Source organism: Polypterus senegalus, chromosome 6 (genome assembly GCF_016835505.1).
Source record: "Polypterus senegalus isolate Bchr_013 chromosome 6, ASM1683550v1, whole genome shotgun sequence".
Lineage (NCBI taxonomy): Eukaryota > Metazoa > Chordata > Cladistia > Polypteriformes > Polypteridae > Polypterus > Polypterus senegalus.
The window spans coordinates 55,472,883-55,496,641 of NC_053159.1; the positions used below are offsets into that span (position 1 = coordinate 55,472,883).

At 38.5% G+C, this 23,759-nt stretch overlaps 1 protein-coding gene across 3 annotated transcripts in view; it reads left to right on the forward strand.

The window, feature by feature from the left end:
* The window catches only part of nadka (NAD kinase a), a 213,157-nt gene that overhangs the window by 182,755 nt on the left and 6,643 nt on the right, over positions 1-23,759 (forward strand). For all 3 annotated transcript variants that reach the window (XM_039756026.1, XM_039756025.1, XM_039756027.1), the window contains 2 exons: positions 743-900; positions 11,219-11,301. In XM_039756026.1, the coding sequence (XP_039611960.1) occupies positions 743-900; positions 11,219-11,301 (241 nt within the window). The remainder of the gene's footprint in view (positions 1-742; positions 901-11,218; positions 11,302-23,759) is intronic.

The window sequence follows — 23,759 nt, forward strand, 5'->3', positions numbered from 1 at the left end:
AAACTGTTAAGTTCAACTTTACTAGAGCATGTTTTGAGCAGACATGGCAATTTCTAAAAGAGATAAACTGGGATAAGCATTTAAGTTTGGAGACAGTTGTCGGGTAGTGGAATAGGTTTAAACCACTTATACCCTGAGGGTATTTTTAACCAATTTCCACCTGAGGGGAGAACACCATAATAAAGCTTTATTATTCAATAAATAAAGAAAAGATGGTCCTTTTGTCACTAAAACTTGACATATAACTTCTCAAATGTGATGGAATTTGTGTTTATGTCAAATGTAAACATTCCTTTAAACATTACAAAAAAACATAGTTGGATACTGATTTTTCTGAATTTTTGTTAAAAAATACAGTATACAGTATTTCAGATTTAACCAATGCCAGGTCAGTTTTTTTTCTCACTTCGGAGGTGTTCTCAGACCTGTCAACTCTAAATTTCATGTTGATAACACAAATGAATAGTTAAAGCATTTGGCACCATGGACCCACCTCCAGACCTTTTCCAGGCAGGGATGCCCCCAAAAAATCCTCACTGAAGGTAAGAATATATATTTGACTTAAAATTCAGATTACTCGTAAGGACAGTCTTTTTATAGATGTCCGTGGAATAGGTAGGATTTGGTAGTTAAGTGGAATGTTTTAACCACATTGAGTTCTTCTGATGATTCTATAAAAGTAATTCTGTTTTATTTGTCATGTACTTGATTAAAACTTTGTTTGGTGTTCTTAAATCTGCAGGTGTTATCGTTTCAACCCCAACCGGGAGTACAGCCTATGCTGTGGCAGCTGGGGCATCAATGATTCATCCCAATGTTCCATCCATTATGATTACTCCTGTTTGCCCACATTCTCTCTCCTTCCGTCCAATTGTAGTACCAGCTGGGGTGGAGCTTAAGGTGAGCAGTTTGTAATTAAATTTAATTTTAGATTAGTGAATTATGACATTGAAGTCTCACATCAATTTCCATTGTTGTTTTTTTTTTCTTGTTATACAATACACATCTTATTTTCCTTTCTTGAATTATTGTTTACAGTAGGGTTATACTTTTGTAAAACAGTAGTTCTCAGTCCTTGGTAAAGCATGTGACTTACTTTCACAAATAACCCAGACATGCCTGTTGAAATAAACAAAATAATACAATTTATTTATAGCATAAGGATACTACAGTAGAAGATGGATATTTGCAAATATATTGATTTATATGGACACTAACAAGCAACACAAAATGAAAAATTATGAAAGCTTAGCTTAACTTTTCTCTCCTGTCGAAAAAGGCATGTAACCTATCTATTCCATCTCTTGGCTTAGATAGAACTTCCTCTTTTACAGGAATGGAACAAAATTTATGAATTCTGATTTTTCATTTCTTCAGCTTAAGATAGATACATTTTCTGGCTTGTTATGAAGTTTCTAATGTCTGCAAGTGGCATTCATTTGGTCACAGCAGTTAGCCTGATCACCTACCCAAAAACACACACACAGATCATGTGTGAGAGAGAGAGACACAGCTTGAATCCCAGTCAAATGCTGTTTGACCTCCTTACTGGATTTGTGAAAAATATATTTAGACCAATTTCATAATGATTTAGCTGATTTTATCATATGTATTAAATTACAATTAATAGTTCTCAAAATCAAAGTAATTTGTACTAATGATCTGCGGCTTTCTTCACATGCCTGGAAGGGTTCTCCTCACATTTTCTTTTCTTTGTACAGGCCAACTCCTTGTTCACCTTTGGTCCCACTTTCTAGTTGTGGGTGGTACTGCAGTTTCTCTCGCAAGGGTTTCACACATTGTATCCTCAGATGCTAGCAAAGATACACCTTCTAGGCCAGCTGGTAATCCGTCTGTGTCTATCTCTTGCTCGTGACCTTGCTGTCCCCCAATAAAATTAAACTAATGGCAACTGTATCCACATTCCAAGACAGATGAGTATTCCACCCTTTCAGTCCAGGACAGTTGCCCTCTGGAGTAAAGAGATTGCTTTAACCTCTGTTGCAGTCACACGCTAATAAGAGAGCCTCACATCAGTTTATTCCAGCTTGGAAAAATGGACAATTACAGGAAGTCCTATGGTAAAAAGAGGGAGATCATCAAAAAATAGGGTTGAGTTATAATAAAATGACACTAGGTTTTTGAAAACTAAGACAACTCTACGTATCCATTTATTTGGTTTAAGATTTTTACTCAAGTCAAGCAAGGCTTCATCATCTGCAAATAATACCCTTTTATAGACATTTTCCCGCTTCTTTTATTGTAACCTGTGGCAATAAATCTGCTCATGGCCAAAATGTTAGCTTGTCTTATATATTCAGATCAGTCAGAACAAATAGTTCTAATACAAAATAAACTGGGAGATGGTAAGATTATTCATCACAGATCTAGGATGAAAGCTAGTCGCTTGCAAGAGAATATTACTTCTGTAGGTTTTCTGTACAAAGAAAAAAGTAGGCCGCTGTTACGTACTCACTAAAGATATCTGAAAAGCGAACTGTTGTAATATAATCCTGAGCAAACTTAATATTTTTGTTACAAGAATTTAGATACATGATTAAAGAAAGTTAGAGATTCTGTAGTACCTTGCTAGAAAACCATTAGCTATATACATACCTCCGAACAGAATACTTTTAATAAAAGGATTGCAGTCCAAAAAAATAGTTGTTCTTCCAAGCCACTTACATAGATACAGTCCTAATCAAAAGTTTAAGACCACTTGAAAAATGGCAAAAAATCATATTTTGCATGGTTGGATCCTAACAAGGTTCCAAGTAGAGCTTCAACATGCAACAAGAAGAAATGGGAGTGAGACAAAACATTTTTTGAGCATGCAGTTTAATGAAAACAACGATTAAACTGAAACAGGCTGTTTTACAGCTGATCAAAAGTGTAGGACCACATGCCTCCAAAAAAACCTGTAAACCCCACCAAAACAGAAATCAAACTTCCAAACATGAACTCAGTACTGAGTAGCTCCACCGTTATTGTTGATCACTTCAAAAATTCGTTGCGGCATGCTTGATGCAAGCGTTTCCATGAGGTGAGTGGGAACATTTCTCCAAGTGGTGAAGACAGCCGCACGAAGGGCATCTACTGTCTGGAACTGTTGTCCATTTTTGTAAACTTCCCTTGCCTTCCATCCCCAAAGGTTTTCAATTGGATTTAGATCAGGGGAACAAGCAGGATGGGTCAAAAGAGTGATGTTATTCTCCTAGAAGAAGTCCCTTGTCCTGCGGGCATTGTGTACTGTAGCGTTGTCCTGTTGAAAAACCCAGTCGTTACCACACAGACTAGGGCCCTCAGTCATGAGGAATGCTCTCTGCAACATCTGGACATAGCCAGCGGCCGTTTGACGCCCCTGTACTTCCTGAAGCTCCATTGTTCCACTGAAGGAAAAAGCACCCCAGACCATTATGGTGCCCCCTCCACTGTGGCACGTAGAAAACATCTCAGGTGGGATCTGCTTGTCATGCCAATAACGTTGGAAACCATCAGGACCATCAAGGTTAAATTTTTTCTCATCAGAGAATAAAACTTTCTTCCACCTTTGAATGTCCCATGTTTGGTGCTCTCTTGCAAAGTTCAAACGAGCAGTTCTGTGGCATTCAAGGAGACGAGGTCTTTGAAGACATTTTTTGTTTTTGAAGCCCTTCAGTCTCAGATGCCGTCTGATGGTTATGGGGTTGCAGTCAGCACCAGTAACGGCCTTAATTTGGGTCGAGGATCGTCCAGTGTCTTGACGGACAGCCAATTGGATCCTCCGGCTCAGTGCTGGTGAAATTTTTTTGGGTCTTCCACTTGACTTTTTTGTTCCATAACCCTCAGGATCATTTAAGAAATTCCAAATGACTATCTTACTGCGTCCCACCTCAGCAGCGATGGTGCGCTGTGAGAGACCCTGCTTATGCAGTTCAACAACCACGTTCAAAAAGGGAGAGTTTTTTTGCCTTTGCCATCAGAACGTGTGACTACCTGACAGAAAATGACAATGAATCCACATCTTTGCACAGATTTGGCCTTTTAAAGGCATGTGGTCCTAAAATCTTGATCAGCTGTAAAACAGCCTGTTTCAATTTAATCATTATTTTCAATTAATTTAATGCTCAAAACATGTTTTGTCTCACTCCCATTTCTTCTTGTTGCATGTTGAAGCTCTACTTGGAACCTTGTTAAGATCCAACCATGCCAAATATGATTTTTTTGCCATTTTTCAAGTGGTCTTAAACTTTTGATAGGGACTGTATTTGCAGTGCTTGGACTAAAAGCAACACCCATTGTCCCCCTTTTTATTTGTCAAAATAAAATGTTTATTAATAGAAAAATAATTCCATTTGAGAGCTACTATGGTGTGAGATATGATAAAATCAGCCTTTTATAGGAGAAAAGCAGATCTACAGCTTCACAACGGGCCCTTTCCATGTTTTATTAGAATTTAGAAGGTATATTTATGATGCCTTAAGAAAATATTTAGACCCCTTCGCTTTTTTCACATTGTGTTTTGTTGCAGCCTTATGCTTAAATCATTTTAATTACTTTTTTCCTTCATCAAACAGTACAGAGTGAAATCAAAAACAGGATTTTAGGAATGTTTGAAAATTTAGTAAAAATAACTGACCTGAAAACTGAAATATCACACTGGCAGAAGTATTCAGACCCTTTTTTATTGCAATTGAAATTTAGCTCAGGTGCATTCCCTTCTATTGTTCATCTCTGAGATGTATAATTATAAATTACAGCCAACACATTTACTCTCTTTCATTTTCAAGAATATGCATAGCCAAAATACCTGAACAAATTAACCTGTAACCAATGATAGACTGCAAGTATACATTATTGCACCAATTGTAACCATTGTTTGCTTACTATAAAAGTTATTCATTACTGAATAACAGTATTGCCTCATGCAAATTTTTAAGTAAAATAAATATTCTTTATCTAATTGATATACTGTATTTGTTGCTGCTGACAATTTCTCTCCTGTCATGTTTGAAGCTCATCAATACCTGCCACGAGCTAGTCATGAAATGGCAAACTTCACATTACTAACCAGCCACATTATCCACATACAGAAATGACCCCTAACTTATGGATGCCAAGTTTATGGGTGTAACGTGATTCTTCCAACCTTTTTCTACTGCATGCTTTTTGACTGTTGCAATATAATTGTTACATGCATCTGTAAGCAGTTAGTTTCAATTCAGTTTTGCTACTATTATGCACAAAAGGATCAAAATTAAGCATGACATGCATTTGTTGAACTCTGGATTAAGCCTTCATCTTTATAATGTTAATGCAGCAGTGTTAAGATAGTATTTCTGTGGAATATACAACAATTTATTATAAAATGAGACACTTGCACTAGGTCATTAACCAAGGCTAGTTGTTTATTGAGCATGCTGAAACTGACGCAAAGGGAAAGCAGACCGGCATCTTGAGATCTTAATGTGCGCTCTGGTTTGTAAGTCATGATAAGTTCAGACAAGTAAGCCGGACCTTGGTCATTTAAGGCTTTATATGTTTAAAAGGAAGATTTTGAAATCTGGCCTAAATTTCACCAGGAGCCAGTGTAAGGATTTAAGAACTGGAGTTGTGTGTTTGTATTTTCTTGTTCTTGTACTAATTCTTGCAGTAGCATTTTAGATTAACTGGAAACTGTATAAAAATGTTTGAACATTCAGTGAACACTGCATTGCAGTAGTCAATCCTACTAGAAATAAATGCATGAATTAATTTCTCAGAATCCTGCTTATTTAGAAAATACCTTAATTTCATTTATAAGATGGAAGAAACCTGATTTAGACAACTTTGTAATGTGCGCTTTAAATCACATGCTAGAATCAAAGATAATTCCTATTTTGCGAGCTGATTCAGTAAAATTAACGGTGATTCCAACTGAATTAAGTTAGTCAGTCAGTCATTCTCCTACCCTCTATATCCTAACACAGGGTCACGGGGGGTCTGCTGGAACCAATCCAAGCCAGCACAGGGTGCAAGGCAGGAACAAATCCCTGGGCAGGGTGCCAGCCCACCATAGGGCACACACATCCACACCCATACACCAAGCACACACTTAGGGAAAATTTAGGATCGCCAATGCACCTAACTTGCATGTCTTTGGACTGTGGGAGGAAACCGGACCACCCGGAGGAAACCCACACAGACACGGGGAGAATATGCAAACTCCACGCAGGGAGGACCTGGGAAGCAAATTCAGGTCTCCTTACTGTGAGGCAGCAGCGCTACCATGCCGCCCAGTCTTGAAGACACAAAGTAGGCAAAATTGTGTCACGAGAAAAATGTTTAATACAGTTTTATACAATTTTTTTGTTGTGGTGTTTCAACACAGATGTTAGAAAAATAATGATCTGATTGCCACAGAACAGTATTAGTTTTACTTCTACTTTAGTTTTCATAATTTCCTACATTTTTCAATTTGCATCAACGTTGAAAGCAATATCATCTTTGCCCTAATAGGAAATAAGGTATCTTTTTTTTTATTATTTCTTCATATATTCATTGGCTCCATGTTCCTTGATTTTGCAAAAGGTCAGGAGCTAAGGATTGGCTCCAACACCTTGAGTCAAATCGTTGCACTTGGTACTCCAATGCTGCTGGTACAATGAAGGAGGTCGATCACACCCTCAGGGTAAGATGCTGGTGGCTCTTACAAAACTGCAGAGTCTACAGAAGTGCCCAGATTATGTAGTGTGACCACAGACTTTTTTCTGCTATTCTGAAAATCCACCTTTGGTCCAGTATACTTACCACCTATTAGGAAAATGAGGCTGGACCTGGCTGTTTCTGACTAGTTTGCAAGCAATGTGTGTGAGGAACGTACAGACTTGGGTTCTACTGTATATCCAAATGTGATTTGGGAGACCTTCCGTGACAAGACCCTGAAGTTTGCAGAGGATTATGTTGGTCTTACCAATGTTCCCAGAAGGATGTGTTTCATCTCACACGGCACTTTGGATATCATCGGGAGGAGTCGCAGTGCATGGCTTAATGGCAACTCCGGTCTGTGCCGCGAACTGAGAAGGACCGCTGCAAGGGCAAATAAGGAGGCATTTGTTAGAGGAATCCGTGAGCAAGTGACACACATCTATGGTCTAATGAACCATATCCTGCTTACAGAAGAATCGAAACATTACGCACATCCGAATCTGTCACCTTCATGGCGGCTGATGGAACAGTCCTTATGGATAGCATTGTAGTTGTGACCCGCTGGGCTGGCTACTTTGAGCAGCTGTTTAAAGGTGATTGTCCGGCTAGGACATTGAAAATCTCTTTAGTCCACGGTTCTTGAGGCTGATCCTCCAATTGCTGTGAACCACCCATTCTCACTGAGATTGCACAGGTGGTGAACCAGCTAAGGGTAGGGAAGGCTGCAGGTATCTGTGGTATCCAGGGTCAACTTCTCCTGGCTGGTGGTAATGCTGTCCTCCTGGTATTGCAAGCAATCTTTGTTTCCATTTGGGAGACCAGTGTAATCCCAACTGGTCTGTAAAATGGGAATTGTTATCCCCATCTTGAAAGGGAAGGGGGATCACACCTTGTGCTTTTATAAGTGTGCCTCCTGCGTCTGTCTGTGTGTGAGTGGCTGGCATACCCCCTAGTGGTTTTGTCACACATAATAGAATCGGTGATCACTTGATCACCTATCAGCGACTGGAGCAGTTGGTTTTATGCCTAAGAAGTCTACCGTTGACCACATCCTGGCACTGAGGGTTCTCATAGAGCGCAAACGTGAATATTGGCAGAGTTTGTTTGCAAATTTTCATACATCGTTCGATTCAGTTGATAGTGCTGCCCAGTGGGACATCCTGAAAATTCGCGGGATCCCCTCAGGGTTGCTGGATATCATGGCCAGCCCTTACACTGCTACTGTGGGTGCTATGCAGAGTGGAGGCAGAACCCCTACGTTTTTTCCAGTTAATTCTGCGGTTGATTAGGGGTGTGCTCTTGATCCTACTCTGTTCAGTGCTTCCATGGACTGGGTGTTGGGCAAGGTTGTGGGGTCAAGCTGTTGTGGGGCATCTGTTGGTGAAGAAAGATTCACAGATCTTGACTTTGCTGACGATGCTATGATATTCGTGGAGTCAATGGAAGCTCTGATCGGGGCTCTCAATAAACTGAGCGAGGTGTCTGGGCTTGCAAGTGTTCTGCATAAAAACAAAGATCCAGAGGCTTCATGCATAACGCCGTGTGTAGTTTTCACACTATAACATGGAGTAAGCACAAAAGCGGAAATGTTGGTATGCACAAAAAAATCCAGATGCATAAATCTGTGTGAATGCCAAATTCCATGTTCTTTCACTACATAAATCACGACAGCATGAAAAGTAACACGTGTGCACGCGCCTTCTGTCCTGCCCCAACTCCTCCCAGAATTACGCCTCTTTGAATGTACAAATTAATATAAATAGCCCTTAAGCTCAGCCTTCTGTGAAAAGACAATGGCAAAAGCATGGAGGAAAATAGAAAAATGTCAACGAATACCAAGTGTAGGCAAGGAAAAACATACTATTTGTTGGTTTAAAAAGTGGTATAAACAACAAAAGGAAATTGATCGAGTGACATAGAGTTTCGGAGAAACTTGAAAGCTCAAGGTCACAAAGTCGCACAATGCCCGAAATAAAAAAGTCAAATATCAAAGTCGCTGTGAAAAGGCAAGTCGTAACCCACCGTCTGAGTGTCATATGTAATCTTATTAGGGTACAGAGAAAAAAAAATAGGCGCACAGTGGGGAAAAAAGCACGAAATGTCATCTTTAATCTCAAAATTTCCACTTTAATCATTTTCTCATTAAAGTACAACATCATAAATTTCATCTTAAAATCGTTTAATTTACTAGTTTCTCAAATCCCATTGTAACTAAAGTAGCACGCTAAATGCTTTGTTTTGTATTTGATCTTCTATGTGCTCTATGTTTGTGAATCACTACATGCTTCCAGGCTTTCTCTTCCTCCAACAGGACACAGAATCCATTACGTTCGTAATATTACAGCTCTCTGAATAATTAAAATACTGAGATGTATACGTGATATCATTTTCATGATGATAGGAGTTAAAGCATGTTATTAAACATGGGAACATGGTGGCGCAGTGATTGTTCCTGCCTCACGCAAGATGCTTGCTTTGCCATGTGCAAACTTCAATGAAATAATTTATTGCAGCAGTACTGTCTCTTTCATACGTACTAACCTTCAATTCCTGTCCTTTTTTTTTCTTTCTCCAAATACCCAATCACCACACAATCAGCTCTCTAATAGACGTGAAGCCATCTGTAAGCTTTGACCACTAATTCTTCAAAACTTTTAAGGAACTTCGAAATATCTTCGTAGTACATGTTTAGAAGAATACAGCGCAAGGTAGGAACAATCCAAGAATGGAGCGCCAGCTCCTCACTAGCGCTATGGCACTGTGTCCTCACATGTTTAATTATTAACAATATAGTTTATTTAAATGAAGTTAAAGTTTTATCTGTATAACATAATAAACATATTTTGCTGCATTTCATCTTAAAAATGATATCGTCATCATATGTAAATACACGCTTTATAAAGTGGCTCAGGTTGTGCAATATTATAACTGTATCGTTTATAGTGAGGTGATTGTACTAATAAGTACAAACAGTTCTAAAAGGAGCACTTGATGGACTGATTGAGTGCGTTTATAGTTCTTGGGATGAAACTGTTTCTGAACCGAGAGGAAAGGCTCTGAAGCGTTTGCCGTATTAGAGCTGTTAAATAGGCAGTATGGCTGAGGCAGCGTGTGCTTGATGCTGTATCTTGATAATTCTCTTTCCGATCAGCTGCTGAGCTGTGATCCCCCACTCGGATACAGTGATATAAATATTCCAAGTGGTGCAGTGAGAGTAATATGGAAAAAGATGATCCACTGTGGAAACCCCTAACAGGAGCAGCTGAAAGAAGAAAAAGATGGTGCAGTGAGAGTAACAATGCTAAAGCAGCTATGGTATTTAGAATGCTTTGGCTATTCCCTGGACCATTATATTGTTACAGATTAATTACAATCAGATGCCTTAAACTAATAAACAATATGCATTTAGTTTCAGTGTATATGATAAAGCTGCGTCAGAGATGTGGATCTTAAAAAGAAAGGGTTACCACACAGGAACAGTAGCACTGCTTTGATGCTGGGTGCTGCCAGTTTGCAAAACCGAGCGGAGAACTTGCATATGCCAGGGTTGGATCTACCATGAAAATGTGTGTGGCTTTACGCCAAGTTTAGGTTTTATACATCGTGTTTTGAGCGTGGAAATGTTTGTGCGCAACATTTTTGTGCATACGCACTGTTTATACATGAGGCTCCAGGTCTTTAATGACTTCTTTGGCATATCCATCAGCAGTGTGTCAGTCTGCAGAGAGAATGTCGACCATGTCGAAAGGTTTACTTAACTTGGCAGTGACATTCATGTCTCTGGTGTCTCTTCCTATGAAGTCCGTAGTCGGATTGGGAAAGCACTGGGGGGTCATGGGTTCATTGTAAAGTACTGTATAATGCTCCCTATATCTATGCAAAAGTACAAAGGTCCAAGTTTTTATAGTCCTGGTGCTTTCTGTCTTGCTATATGGTTGCAAAACATGGATGCTATCCAGCGACCTGCGACAAAAACTGTAGTCCTTCTGTACTGTGTCTCTTCAGAGAATCCTTGGGTACCACTGGTTTGACTTTGTGTCGAATGAGTGGTTGCTCACGAAGTCCTAAATGAGGCACATTACCAGCATTGTGAGGGAGTGTCAGTTACAGCACCATGGTCATGTGGCATGATTCCTCAGGGTTGATCCAGCTCACAGGATCCTCATTGTTAAGGACCAGAGTGGCTGGACCAGGCCAAGGGGATACCCACGTAACAGCTGGCTGAGGCAGATAGATGGTCCTTTGCGGAGGTTGGTACTGAACCATGTGTCTGCTTGGGCGGTTGCCAACCAAGACCCCAAGCTGTCACATCATGTGGTGTTTGCGACAACAGCTGTACCAGTGCATGCTCCCCAACCTGTCCTGACCTGATTATATGTTCATTTTTATCATCCAACACTGTTTTTGTTTCATTCTATTCATCCATTAGACTTGTTATAACTTATGATAAACTAGGAATCCACTGGCACAATGGGGTAATACGAAAGCTGATCTGCATAAAGTGACTATCTAGATTGTCTGACTACTGCCATTTTTATTTTTTATTATATAGATCATGCTTTCTCCAGATTCTCGAAATACAGCATGGGTTTCTTTGGATGGGAGAAAGCGGCAGGAAATTTGCCATGGAGACAGGTGAGTTCTTTGTACGAGCTAAAATTCATTATCATATTTACAATGTACAATAAAAATCTTAATTGCAGAGTAGTGACAGTCGTATAAAGCTGGCAGTTAATGCAGCGCAGTTAATACAACACCATACATTAAATGCAGAATGAAATGATACTTAGTGCACCTGGTCAGTACCCTTGTCTCATTCTATACTGCAGTTTTGTTCCCTGATATATGTATATATATTTCTTTACTTTGAAGAATTAAAACTAAATATTAGTTATTTTAATGTGACATAATTTTATGTAAAAAAAAATATATATATACTAGCAAAATACCCGCGCTTCGCAGCGGAGAAGTAGTGTGTTAAAGAAGCAATGAAAAAGAAAAGGAAACATTTTGAAAATAACGTAACATGATTGTCAATGTAATTATTTTGTCACTGTTTTGAGTGATGAGTGTTGCTGTCATATATATATATGTAATATATATATATTTACACACACACACATAAACATATATCTATACTAATAAAAGGCAAAGCCCTCACTCACTCACTCACTGACTCATCACTAATTCTCCAACTTGCCGTGTAGGTAGAAGGCTGAAATTTGGCAGGCTTATTCCTTACAGCTTACTTACAAAAGTTGGGCAGGTTTCATTTCGAAATTCTACGCATAAGGGTCATAACTGGAAGCTATTTTTCCCCATATAATGTAATGGAGTCTTGAGTTGGAGATGGCGTGGGGGAGTTTAGTGTGACATCATCCGCCTCCTACGTAAGTACGTAGAGAACAAGGAAGAACTCCAAGCACAAAACGGCATTTCACAATTGAGAAGGCAGAAAAACATTATGAAGCAAATGATGCATATGCGGAAACAAAGCACGGCGTGAACCGTAAGTTTATATTAAATTAAGTTCATAGACAGGCTGCCACTAGCGTTTGTAATTTAGTGCCTGCCCATATAAGGCCGTCCATCAGTACAAACACTACCGGTAAATGTTCACGGGTGAAGGACTGTGCTTATGCAGAGGAAGATGAGATGGTCAGGGTGGTGTTTGGCACAAACTCATTGAAACTGCGAGAGAAACTTTTAAGTGCCGGGTCTTAGCTGACATTACACGAGATGGCACCAGTACAGCTGGGAACCTTCGATGCAAGAACACCAAGCGGCTGACGTGAACTGACGCAATGCGCAGACAAAAAGCAACAGTTCCAAAGAGTGCTGAACAAAAACCGAATTACACAATTGAGAAGGCAGCAAAAAAATATGAAGCGTCTTATACATACAATCATATTCATAAGTGCAGCTACTGCGGAAACAAAGCACACGGTGGAAAAAGTGAATGTCCTGCTAAAGGAAGACAGTGTAAAAAAAACCCGTGCATGCAGTTTGTCACATCTCAGATAAAGAAGAAGGCGAGCTGTTTATTGATGCAGTAAGGAACTAATCGATGAATGAAACCTCTTATCTTTACAACGATTGACAAACACGGAATGTAACTTGAACACATCCTACAAATACGAGCCTGATTGAAAGAAATAATGATAATCAAATCCTTGATGACAGCAACATTCAATAACACTCACAAAACAATTACTGTATATTGACAATCATGTTACGTTATTTTTAAAATGTTCCCTTTTCTTTTTCATAACTTCTACTTCTCCACTGCGGTACACGGGTATATATATAAATGATCTACAATACATACTTTAGCATAGACAAGCCACACGCTGTGGCGCAATTGTAGAGTCTTAAGCCTCTAACGCCGACATTCGAGGTTCGATTCCCGAGAGGGTGTACTGACTATGTCGCGCTATCTGATTCATTTTACCTTAGCATCTCCTTGGTTTGGGACGTATGAAAAAATATTAGGTTAACGCAGAATCATGTTACGTATTTTTAAAATTTTCCCTTTCTTAGCACAAGCACAGCTGAGAAGCTTCGATGCATGTACTCCATAGCGTTAAAAATAACGCATTTAATCACACTTTCAATTCCAAGCAAGCGGGAACTTTTGTCAATGCATGATTTCCTGGTACATCCATTACACTGATGCACACATCACAGCTACAAAAATGTTAGAGTCGGAATAAAGCGTTCCTACGACTGATCATTTCGACTACCGGCGAAGCCTTGATAAAAGCATGGTTTTGTGCACACTGAAAAGCAAGCAAAATTAGATGCATTACAGAAAGCGGACTTTGTGGCTCTTACTGGGGATCATTGGACTTCCGTGACCGTTAGTAATTCTAAATACATCTAATTACAAAATGTTCAATGATCACACTGTTTTAGCCTAATGTACAAAATAATTTTGGCTAATGTTACTCAGAGTTTAAAGAGTAAGCTGGTCAAATTACCTTTTATGTTTCTGACTTATTTTTTAAGAAGAAAACTGCACTTTATGTTGAAATTTTGGTTATTATTATTTAAAGACAATACTATTCTGAAAATGTACTTAAAGTACTTAAACTACCACTTTATTTTTAAGTCTGCCCAATTTTAACCAGGGATGATATTTTTGTTTCTGTTTTGAATTCAAATGCAGTTTAAAAGCTTTTTTTTCAGAAATTAAAACAGCTTCAGTTTACAATATTCATGTCCATGTCTATTATTTGATTCTGTAAGCCCACTAAAACCGTTTTAAATAAAAAAAAATTTGCGATTTGGGGCAAATTTACGTGTCTTGATTACATACGATTAATCAAGATTAATTCTTACACAGCCTCTAATTAATTGGATTAATTTTTTAATCGAGTCCCACCTAATATATATATATATGTAGATATATATGTAGATTTGTATATATATGTGTATATACAGTATATATGTAGATATGTATATGTTGTATATACAGTATGTATATATATATGTTTATATATATGTTTATATGTATATATATATGTTTATATATGTGTCTGTGTGTGTATATATATATATATATATATATATATATATATATATGCCAGCAACACTCATGACAATGACAAAACAATTACATTGTCAATCATGTTACGTTATTATTAAAATGTTTCCTTTTCTTTTTACTTCTCAGCTGCCAATCGCAGGTATTTTGCTATATATATATATATATAATATAAATAGATAGATATGACAACAACACTCATATCAATGACAAAACAATTACATTAACAATCATCTTACGTTATTTTTAAAATGTTTGCTTTTCTTTTCATAACCTCTTTAACACACTACTTCTCCGCTGCGAAGCGCGGGTATTCTGCTAGTATATACATATCTATACATATACACATATATATACACACACACATATATACATACATATATCTACATATATACACATACATATACATACACACACATATATACACACAAATACATATATATATATATATATATATACATACACACACACATATATAAACATATATATACATATACATACATATCTACATATATACACACACAGCTATTTCAGTATCAGTGCAATACACTGCTTGTTAAAACGGATAACTCCGCTCTTACGTGCAAGTCTGCGTGGATATTATGAACTATCGTATTTGTTCAAGTTCTATTTAAATTTTAAATAGAAGGAATTTTTATTTAGTCGACAGAAATATCTTTGGTAGGAATGGTAAAACAGACAGGAATATTATTCTGAATAAATCAACTCAAACCTTAAACAACTTATAATATTTTGCTCTCCATAAAAATATATCCTGTCTAAATTATACAAGTTAGAAATAAAGTAAACGTTAAAAGAACAAACATTCAAATTTCTTTACTCTTATGTAATTTTATATAAAAATAAACTTAGATTTTAAATATCCCAAAAGATTTTGCTCTCCATAAAAATATATCCTGTCAAAATTATACAAATTCAAATATGAACATGCTGCATAACAAAACCTGGAAATATAAATAAAATGTGTTCCTTTCAGCAATAACAAATCAAATCATTCAGTTGTCTTTGCTCATATGTCATTTTAGAGCTGGACGCATCTAAAATGGTTCGTTTATGTTTGGTGTGAGGTTCTGTGTTGTGGAGATTCTCAGGATGGATTGCAGGTGCTCATCAGTGAGGCGACTCCTGTGTGCTGTTTTGTTAGTCTTTATCACTGAGAAGAGCTTCTCACACAGATATGTGCTACCAAACATGCACAAGGTTCGAGCCGCATGTAGACGGACTTTTTGTTCTTCAAAGTCACCAAAGCGCCGTGCAAACTCAGTCGCGCTCAGTTTATCAGCAAAGTGCGATTTGGGAACACCGTAGTGACGACTTGGTTTAACATTACTTGGCAACAGGGAAAGTGGGGCAAGGTGCACTGGTGCATTTGTGTCTCCCATAAAAGCAGCTTCACTTGAAATCACTTTGTGATTGTGCACGGTAAAGCGTCCGCTGAAGTGTCAGATTCTTATTTAATTCTTCTGCTTTCTGTATCTTCTGCATTGCATTCAGGTTACCCTGATGTTTTGTCTCATAGTGCCGTCTTAGATTAAATTCTGTAATTACAGCCACATTAGCTCCACAAATGAGACACACGGGTTCAGTAAACATATACTCAGCCTCCCATCGGTTTTAAAGGCTCTATTTTCAGAATCAACTTTTCTCTTCAGCATCGTGTGAGCTAGCTTCGCAATAACTTGCAGCATCATAAGCTAGACTTGATTAACGCGGTAAGTGTTCGGCAAGGCAGCTGAAGCGCTGCATTATGGGATCTGTAGTTTATTGTGTTACCAGCGCTTCATATACCGGGCCATTAATAACAATAATACAGTATATAAAATGATCTGCGGGCGGATATAATTACGCCGGGCGGATGTGGCCCTGCCCTTGAGTTTGACACATATGGACTAAATAGAACTTGAAAAGATATATTTTTCAAATGTGATCGCAATTCAGATAGAGTTGACGCGCACTACAGCCTGCATGCCTCAATAAGTCATCCTCCCTCGCTCTTACTTTTTTACCGTTCATCTAATGAATACACTGAGTATGGCTTTACCAAAACAATCATTGATGGCGAATAAAGTATCCATTATTCGAGTATGTAGATCGGGATATATATATATACATATATATATATATATATACCCGCGTCGCAGGAGAAGTAGTGTGTTAAAAAGCTAGAAAAGAAAAGGGAACATTTTAAAAATAGCGTAACATGACTGTCAATATACAGTATTTGTTTTGTGAGTGTTACTGAGTGTTGCTGTCATCAAGGATTTGATTATCATTATTTCTTTCAATCAGGTTCGTATTTGTAGGATGTGTTGTGTTCAAGTTACATTCCGTGTTTGTCAATCGTTGTAAAGATGACAGGTTTCATTCATCGATTCGTTTCTTACTGCATCAATAAACAGCTCGTCTTCTTCTTTATCTGAGACCTGACACACTGCATGCACGGGTTTTTAACACTGTCTTCCTTTAGCGGGACATTGACTTTTTCCACCGTGTCCTTTGTTTCCGCAGTAGCTGGATTTATGAATATGCTTGTATCAGGCGCTTCATATTTTTGCTGCCTTTTCAATTGTGTAATTCGGTTTTGTTCAGCGCGCTTTGGAACTGTTGCTTTTATCTGTGCACTGCGTCAGTTCCGTGAGCCACTCGGTGTACATGCATCGAAGGTTCCCAGCTGTGCTGGTGCCATCTCGTGCGATGTCCATGGCTGTATTTAATGTTACCTTAGTCCTTTCTCTCGCAGTTTCGCTGAGTTTGTGTCAAACACCACCCTGACCATCTCATCTTCCTCTCCATAAGCACAGTCCTTCACCCGTGAATATTTAGTGGGAGTTTGCTATTGGATTGCCGCTGACGGACGGCCTTATATGGGCAGGCACTAAATTACAAACGCCAGCGGAAGCCTGTCTATGAACTTAATTAAAAGTGTAGGTTTACATCGTGCTTTGTTTCCGAAGTAGCAGAACTCATGAATATGGTTGTATATGTCACTTTCGCCGCTTCTTATTGTTTAGCTGCCTTCTCAATTATATAATGCATGTTTTCTTCAGCGCTTTTTGGAGGTCTTCCTGGTTTTCTATGTACTGAGTGATTACGTGGGAGGCGTGATGATGTCACACGAAACTCCGCCCCCACAGCGTTCAAGATCATCTCCATTACAGTAAATGGAGAAAAACAGCTTCCAGTTATGACCATTACGCGTAGAATTTCAATATAAAACCTGCCCAACTTTTGTAAGGAAGCTGTAAGGAATGAACCTGCCAAATTTCAGCCTTCCACCTACACGGGAAGTTTGAGAATTAGTGATGAGTGAGTGAGTGAGTGAGTGAGTGAGTGAGTGAGTGAGGGAGGGCTTTGCCTTTTATTAGTATAGATTAAGAATGAAGAAAAAAGAAATACAGTAGGTGTTTGTGTAAGTATTCAATCTCCATACTATAATATTTCAAGCCACTTTCTGCTACAATAACAGTTTTCAATCACTTGTACATACATTTTTCAGGAGCAATCTTGGACCATTCCTTCAGGCATATTTGCTCCAGAGTGGTCAGGTTAGTCAAGAGATGCTTTTTCACCACAATTTTAAAGTGGTATCAAAGATTCTTAATCAGTCTGAGATGAGTGCTTTGACAGAGCCTCTCAAGTCAAGTTGGGGAGCATGCACTGGTACAGTGTGTTGCCGTACCCACTACACGGTGAAACAACTTGGGATCGCGGTTGGCAACCCCCCAGGCAGACACGCGGTCCAGTCCTACCCTCCGGAAATGACCCTCCATCTGCTGCAGCCAGGTGTTACATGGGTGACCCCTTGGCCTGGTTCAGCCACTTGGGTCCCCAACAATGAGGATCTTATGAGCCGGATCACCCTCGGGGAAATGTGCCACAAGGCCGTAGTGCCATAACTGACACTCCCTCACAATGTAGGTAATGTCCCTCATTCGGGACTCCATGAGCAACCGCTCATTCGACACAAAGTCAAACCAGCAGTACCCAAGGATTTTCCGGAGAGACACAGTACCAAAGGAGTCCAGTCTTCGTCTCAAGTCACTGGATAGAGTCCATGTCTCACAACCATATAGCAAGACAGGAAGCACCAGGACTCTAAAGACTTGGACCTTCATCCTTTTGCATAGATATCGTGAGTGCCACAAGCCCCTTTCCAGCAACCTCATGACCCCCCATGCTCTCACCAATCCATCTACTGACTTCACAGGAAGAGTCACCAGAGACATGAATGTCACTGCCAAGGTAAGTAAACCTCTCAACAAGGTCAACACTCTCTCCGCAAACAGAGACACTGCTGATGGCTGTGCCCAAAAGGTCATTAAAGGCCTGGATCTTGGTTTTTATACAGGACACTCGCAAGCCCAGACACACAAGCCTCCATTCACTCCATGAAGATCACAGCATTCTCAGCAAAGTCAAGATCTGTGAATCTTACTTCACTAACAGATGCCCCACAGCCGCTTGACCCCACGATCTTGTCCAACACCCAGTTCATGCAAGCATTGAACCGAGTAGGAGAAAGAACACACCCCTGACAAATCCCAGAATCATCTGGGAAAAACACAGAGGTCCTGCCTCCACTCTGCATAGCACTCACAGTACCAGTGTACAGGCCAGCCATGATATCCATTAACCTAGAGGGGATCCCGCAAACCCTCAGAATGTCCCACAGGTGTGCTCGATCAACTGAATCGAACACTTAGGGAAAATCGACAAAGGCTGCAAAGAAACCGAGCCTTTCCAAGCTTACATTTGCCTTGTATTTGGGATCATTGTCCTGCTAAATGACACCTTTTTATCCAAGCTTCATTTTTTAGTAGACTGAAATACAATATTTTTGGTTGTATTTTTCTACCATTGATTTTTCCTTATGTTTTAATCAGATGCTCAGTCTCTTTTGATAAAAAGGATCCCCAAAGTATAATGCAACAACCACCATACTTCATTGTATTTTTTTTTTTTTTTTGAGTTGTGGGTTGTGTTACCTCTCTTTAAACACTGGCCAAAATAATTTATCTTGGACTCGCCACAAAAACGTTTTCCCTCAAGACATGCTTACACGTGGTTCTTTTTGAGTAATGGAAGCTTGTTTGTAAAATGGATGGCTTCTTTTCTGCCACTCTCGTATACAGGCCAATCATCTACAGAGTTCCTGATATGTTTGATTGACATACATTTGTTCAATTTTATGCTAATAATTTCTTTAGCACCTTCAACATGTTTGCGACTTCATTAGTTAGTTGTTTTTCACTTGTGTAAAGGTGCAGCATTTTAAACACGCTCAAACAAAGGGAGTTCACATTTATGCAAAAACATAGTTCCTTTTTTATTCTTAAGATTTTGTTTGAGCACAAAACTATGTCACTTTAAAAAAAAAATTAGTTTCAGTGCCCTCAAACAGAATGATCACAAATATCATTACATTTTGTTTAATTTTTTGTTATGTAAACCTAGAAAATAGCTAATGTCTAAATATTTTAACAAGGCATTCTGTTCAAAAACACTCATACAATTATTAATTTGAGTGGTCATTAAGTAGCCTTAGAGCAGGGGTGTTGAACACCGGTCCTGGTGGGCCGCAGTGGCTGCAGGTTTTCATTCTACCCAATTTCTTCATTAGTGAGCCGCTTTTGCTGCTGATTAACTTGTTTTGCCTTTGTTTTAATTGAAGTGACTCAGACCCCTTAGTTTTTCCTTAATGAGCAGACAAACAATAATGAGACACAAAACAGACCAGCTAACCTGAAAGTAAAGAAAGGTGACGGTCTTGGTCATGTTGTTGTGCTCAAGTCACCTAAACATCTTGATGGTGGTCTTAGAAAAAACAGAAAATCAAAAATCTGCTGTGGTAGAATTCGAGCAGCAACAAGTCCTGATATTCAATAACGGCCTTAATTAACAGGAAGAATTGGCTTCTCATTAAGAAACTGGTTGGAGTGAAATTGGCTGGAGTTTGATGTTCCAGTTTAGCTGGTCATCTGTCTGCTCGTTTCATGTCTCATTTTTGATTGGCTGCCATTTAATGAAAAAATAAATCAACTCAGAGAGCTAAATCCTTAAAAACAGGGCTATGAAAATAAATGGAAAAGGAGTTCATTATCAGTGAAAACTGGTCACTTATTAGGAAAAGTGTTAGAATGAAAACCTGCAGCCACTGCGGTCAACCAGGACTGGACTTGGACACCCCTGCCTTAGAGCCTGTGGATAAAAACTGTTCCTGAAACTAGTGTGTGACAACTAATTGTCTTGTAGGCGGTAGAAAAGTGAATGTGCAGAATGACTGAGGTGTTTAATGATACTGCTTTGTTTTCAGTGATAGGGTGTGTTATATATGTAATGAACAGAGAGAACAATGTACCAGTAGTATTTGAATTGACTTCACTACATGAACAAGTGCAGTGAAATTTGTTCTTTGTTTTATAAAGCATTTTAGTATAGTCTGAGAAGGGTATTTAATAAAATAATGGTTGATTAAATCTGTGTGACCAGGTAGTGACACAACAAAATTTAAGAGAATGAGATCTGCACTGGGAAGGCAGTAAGAAACAAAGCCATGTTCCAACTTTGGTGACACCATATTTCATATCATACTGTTGCTATGTGTGTGTCCTCATAGTTGCATATGCTAATCAACATGCAACATTTCACCACTCTTTGATGTCATAATAAGTGAATAGAGCTATCTTACCTTGAAATTTTGGTCTTCTTTACTTAGAAAAGCTCAGAAGACAGTTTGCGATACTATTTCACAATAGAAGGCATATTAAGTTTAATATTAGAACCTAATCACGGATATACTGTATTTTATAAAAAAAAAAAGTAATATTTAATATTTTTGTTTTAATTTGGAGGAATGTGCTCAGTAATCAATTTTTACATGGAATTGCAGCAAGGTTCTTTGCAAATTGAGGAAGAATGTATGTTGCAAACTACATTAGAGTAGATAGACTTCATTCATCCCAAGAGGAAATTTAGAATAAATATCAAATTACACTCCTTACTTGATATGTTAATAAAGAGGCCTCTTTCCCAACATTGCCAAAAGTGGTCTAGCAGTGAGCATTTTATAAAGTCTTTAAATTCTGCCAGTATTCTACTTATTAGTTAAATTTTTTCACACATTTAATTTTTTTTATTAATTACTGAAACTGTAGCTTTTGGATATTTATTCTTCCTCTCACTTGGTGATTGCTTTGTGTTGAACATTGGCAGAGGCAAACTTTCTTGCTTATTTATTGTATATAGGTATAAAATATATAGTGTATATACACACTTATATATTGCCCCTTTCCTCACATTTTTTATGGAACATGGTCTTCCAACTGGCCAGGTCTGCTGGAGGATCAAAACAAGGTTTTATGTTAACTACATTTACAGTGTAACATTTCACATCTGCACAGTTACCCAGTTTAATTTTGTCTTTTATATGTACCAGTTTTTTTATCCAGTACTGCTAGTTCAATCCACCTTGGAGCTAACTTCACAGAGAATTTGTCCACTGCCTGAAAAAGAGATGCCTTTAATTAAACCACGTCTCCATATGCAAGGAGCACTATTTTATGTACGTAACGTAAATCAAAAATCACACAGTGTGTCCCCATTCAATAGCTGCAATGTTGGAGGCAATGTAGCAACTGCAGTTTGAACATTTACCACATTCCTTTTACAGCCCTGATCGGGTATAATCACACCTTTGGTCCACTTAAAGAGGTTCTACATGGTCACAGGTTGACCTCTGATGATGAGTTCAAGGAGGCAGTGTAGTCGTGGGTTCAATAACAACAACAACATTTATTTATATAGAACTTTTTCATACAAAAAGTAGCTCAAAGTGCTTTACATAATGAAAAATAGAAAAATAAAAGACACAGAAAATAAAAAAAGTCAACATTATTTAACATAGAATAAGAGTAAGGTCCAATGGCCAGGGGGGACAGAAAAAACAAAAAAAACTCCAGACGGCTGGAGAAAAAAATAAAATCTGTAGAGATTCCAGACCATTAGACTGCCTAGTCCCCTCTGGGCATTCTACCTAACATAAATGAAACAGTCCACTTTGGATTTAGGGTTCTCACGGAAGGACTTGATGATGATGGTCACATAGACTTCTGGCTTTTAATCCATCCATCATTGTTAGAGCATCATGATGCTTTGAGTAGGTGGTGGTGGTGTAGGCCACCACCACAGAGAAACCGGAAAAAGAAACAGAAGAGAGAGTAGGGGTCAGTACGGATTTTAGAGCCACCATGAATAGTTATTATGATGAATTGAACATACAGAGGATCAGGATTAAGTTAAAGTGAAGTTATAAAAAGGCCATGTTAAAATAGTGTGTTTTCAGCAGTGTTTTAAAGTGCTCCACTGTATTATCCAGGCGAATTCCTATTGGCAGGCTATTCCAGATTTTAGGTGCATAGCAGCAGAAGGCCGCCTCACCACTTCTTTTAAGTTTTGCTCTTGGAATTCTAAGGAGATACTCATTTAAGGATCTAAGGTTACGATTTGGAATATAAGGTGTCAGACATTCCAATATATAAGATGGGACGAGATTATTTAAAGCTTTATAAACCATAAGCAGAATTTTAAAGTCAATCCTGAATGACACAGGTAACCAGTGTAGTGACATCAAAACTGGAGAAATGTGCTCGGATTCAGGAGCAGCCAAAAAGCTTCTTCTCCCAAGAAATGAAGGAGTTAGTAAAGTGATAACAAGAAGTGCATCTTCCTGCAGGAAGAATTGATATAACTGCTATGTTCATCTGCTCACAGTTATAGACGTTAAAGATAAGATTGCCTTTACTTTTTGGTTCTCCGTCATACTTGGCTTGTTGGGTTATAAGTCTGATAAAAATTCTTTAAAACAACAACCCTTGCTCTCTCATCAAATGAAAGTGACCATCACAAAGTGCCACAACTATTCCATAACTTTTGACATTCCAGTTTGATATTTTAGGCTCAAGCAATCACCTTTAAAGGCAACGGTCCCCCCAGGTACAATATTTCCACAACCCTTATAAAGGACATTGAACTAAAAGCTGTGTAACCTTAAACTCCATGTAATTATTTTAACATTGGACATTTGACATTCACTGTACATGTCAGTGAACTATGATCCGTATATAAGATGAACTCCGTACCTTCAAGCTAATGTCTCCATTGTTCTACAGCCAATACTATGGTAAGTAATTCAACTCTGGACCCCTTAATTCTCTGGATACAAAATATCTCTTCTCTTTGTCATCTTTTGTCTGAGTTAACACGATTTAACTGCAATATTGTGTGCATCATTATGGTCTTGGAATGGCAGTTTGGAGTCAGGCTGCATTAATACTGTTGGTGTTGAAAAGGCCTCTTTCAACTTGTTTAAGGCAGTTTGGTGTTCTGGTGTCCACTCCCATACAGTCCCCTTCTTTGTGAGTTGATGAACTGGCACAACAATATCAACAAAGTATGGAATAAGTTTATGATACCATCCTGCCAGTCCCAGGAACCACTGAAAACTCTTGGGGTCTGTAAGGGTGTGGCA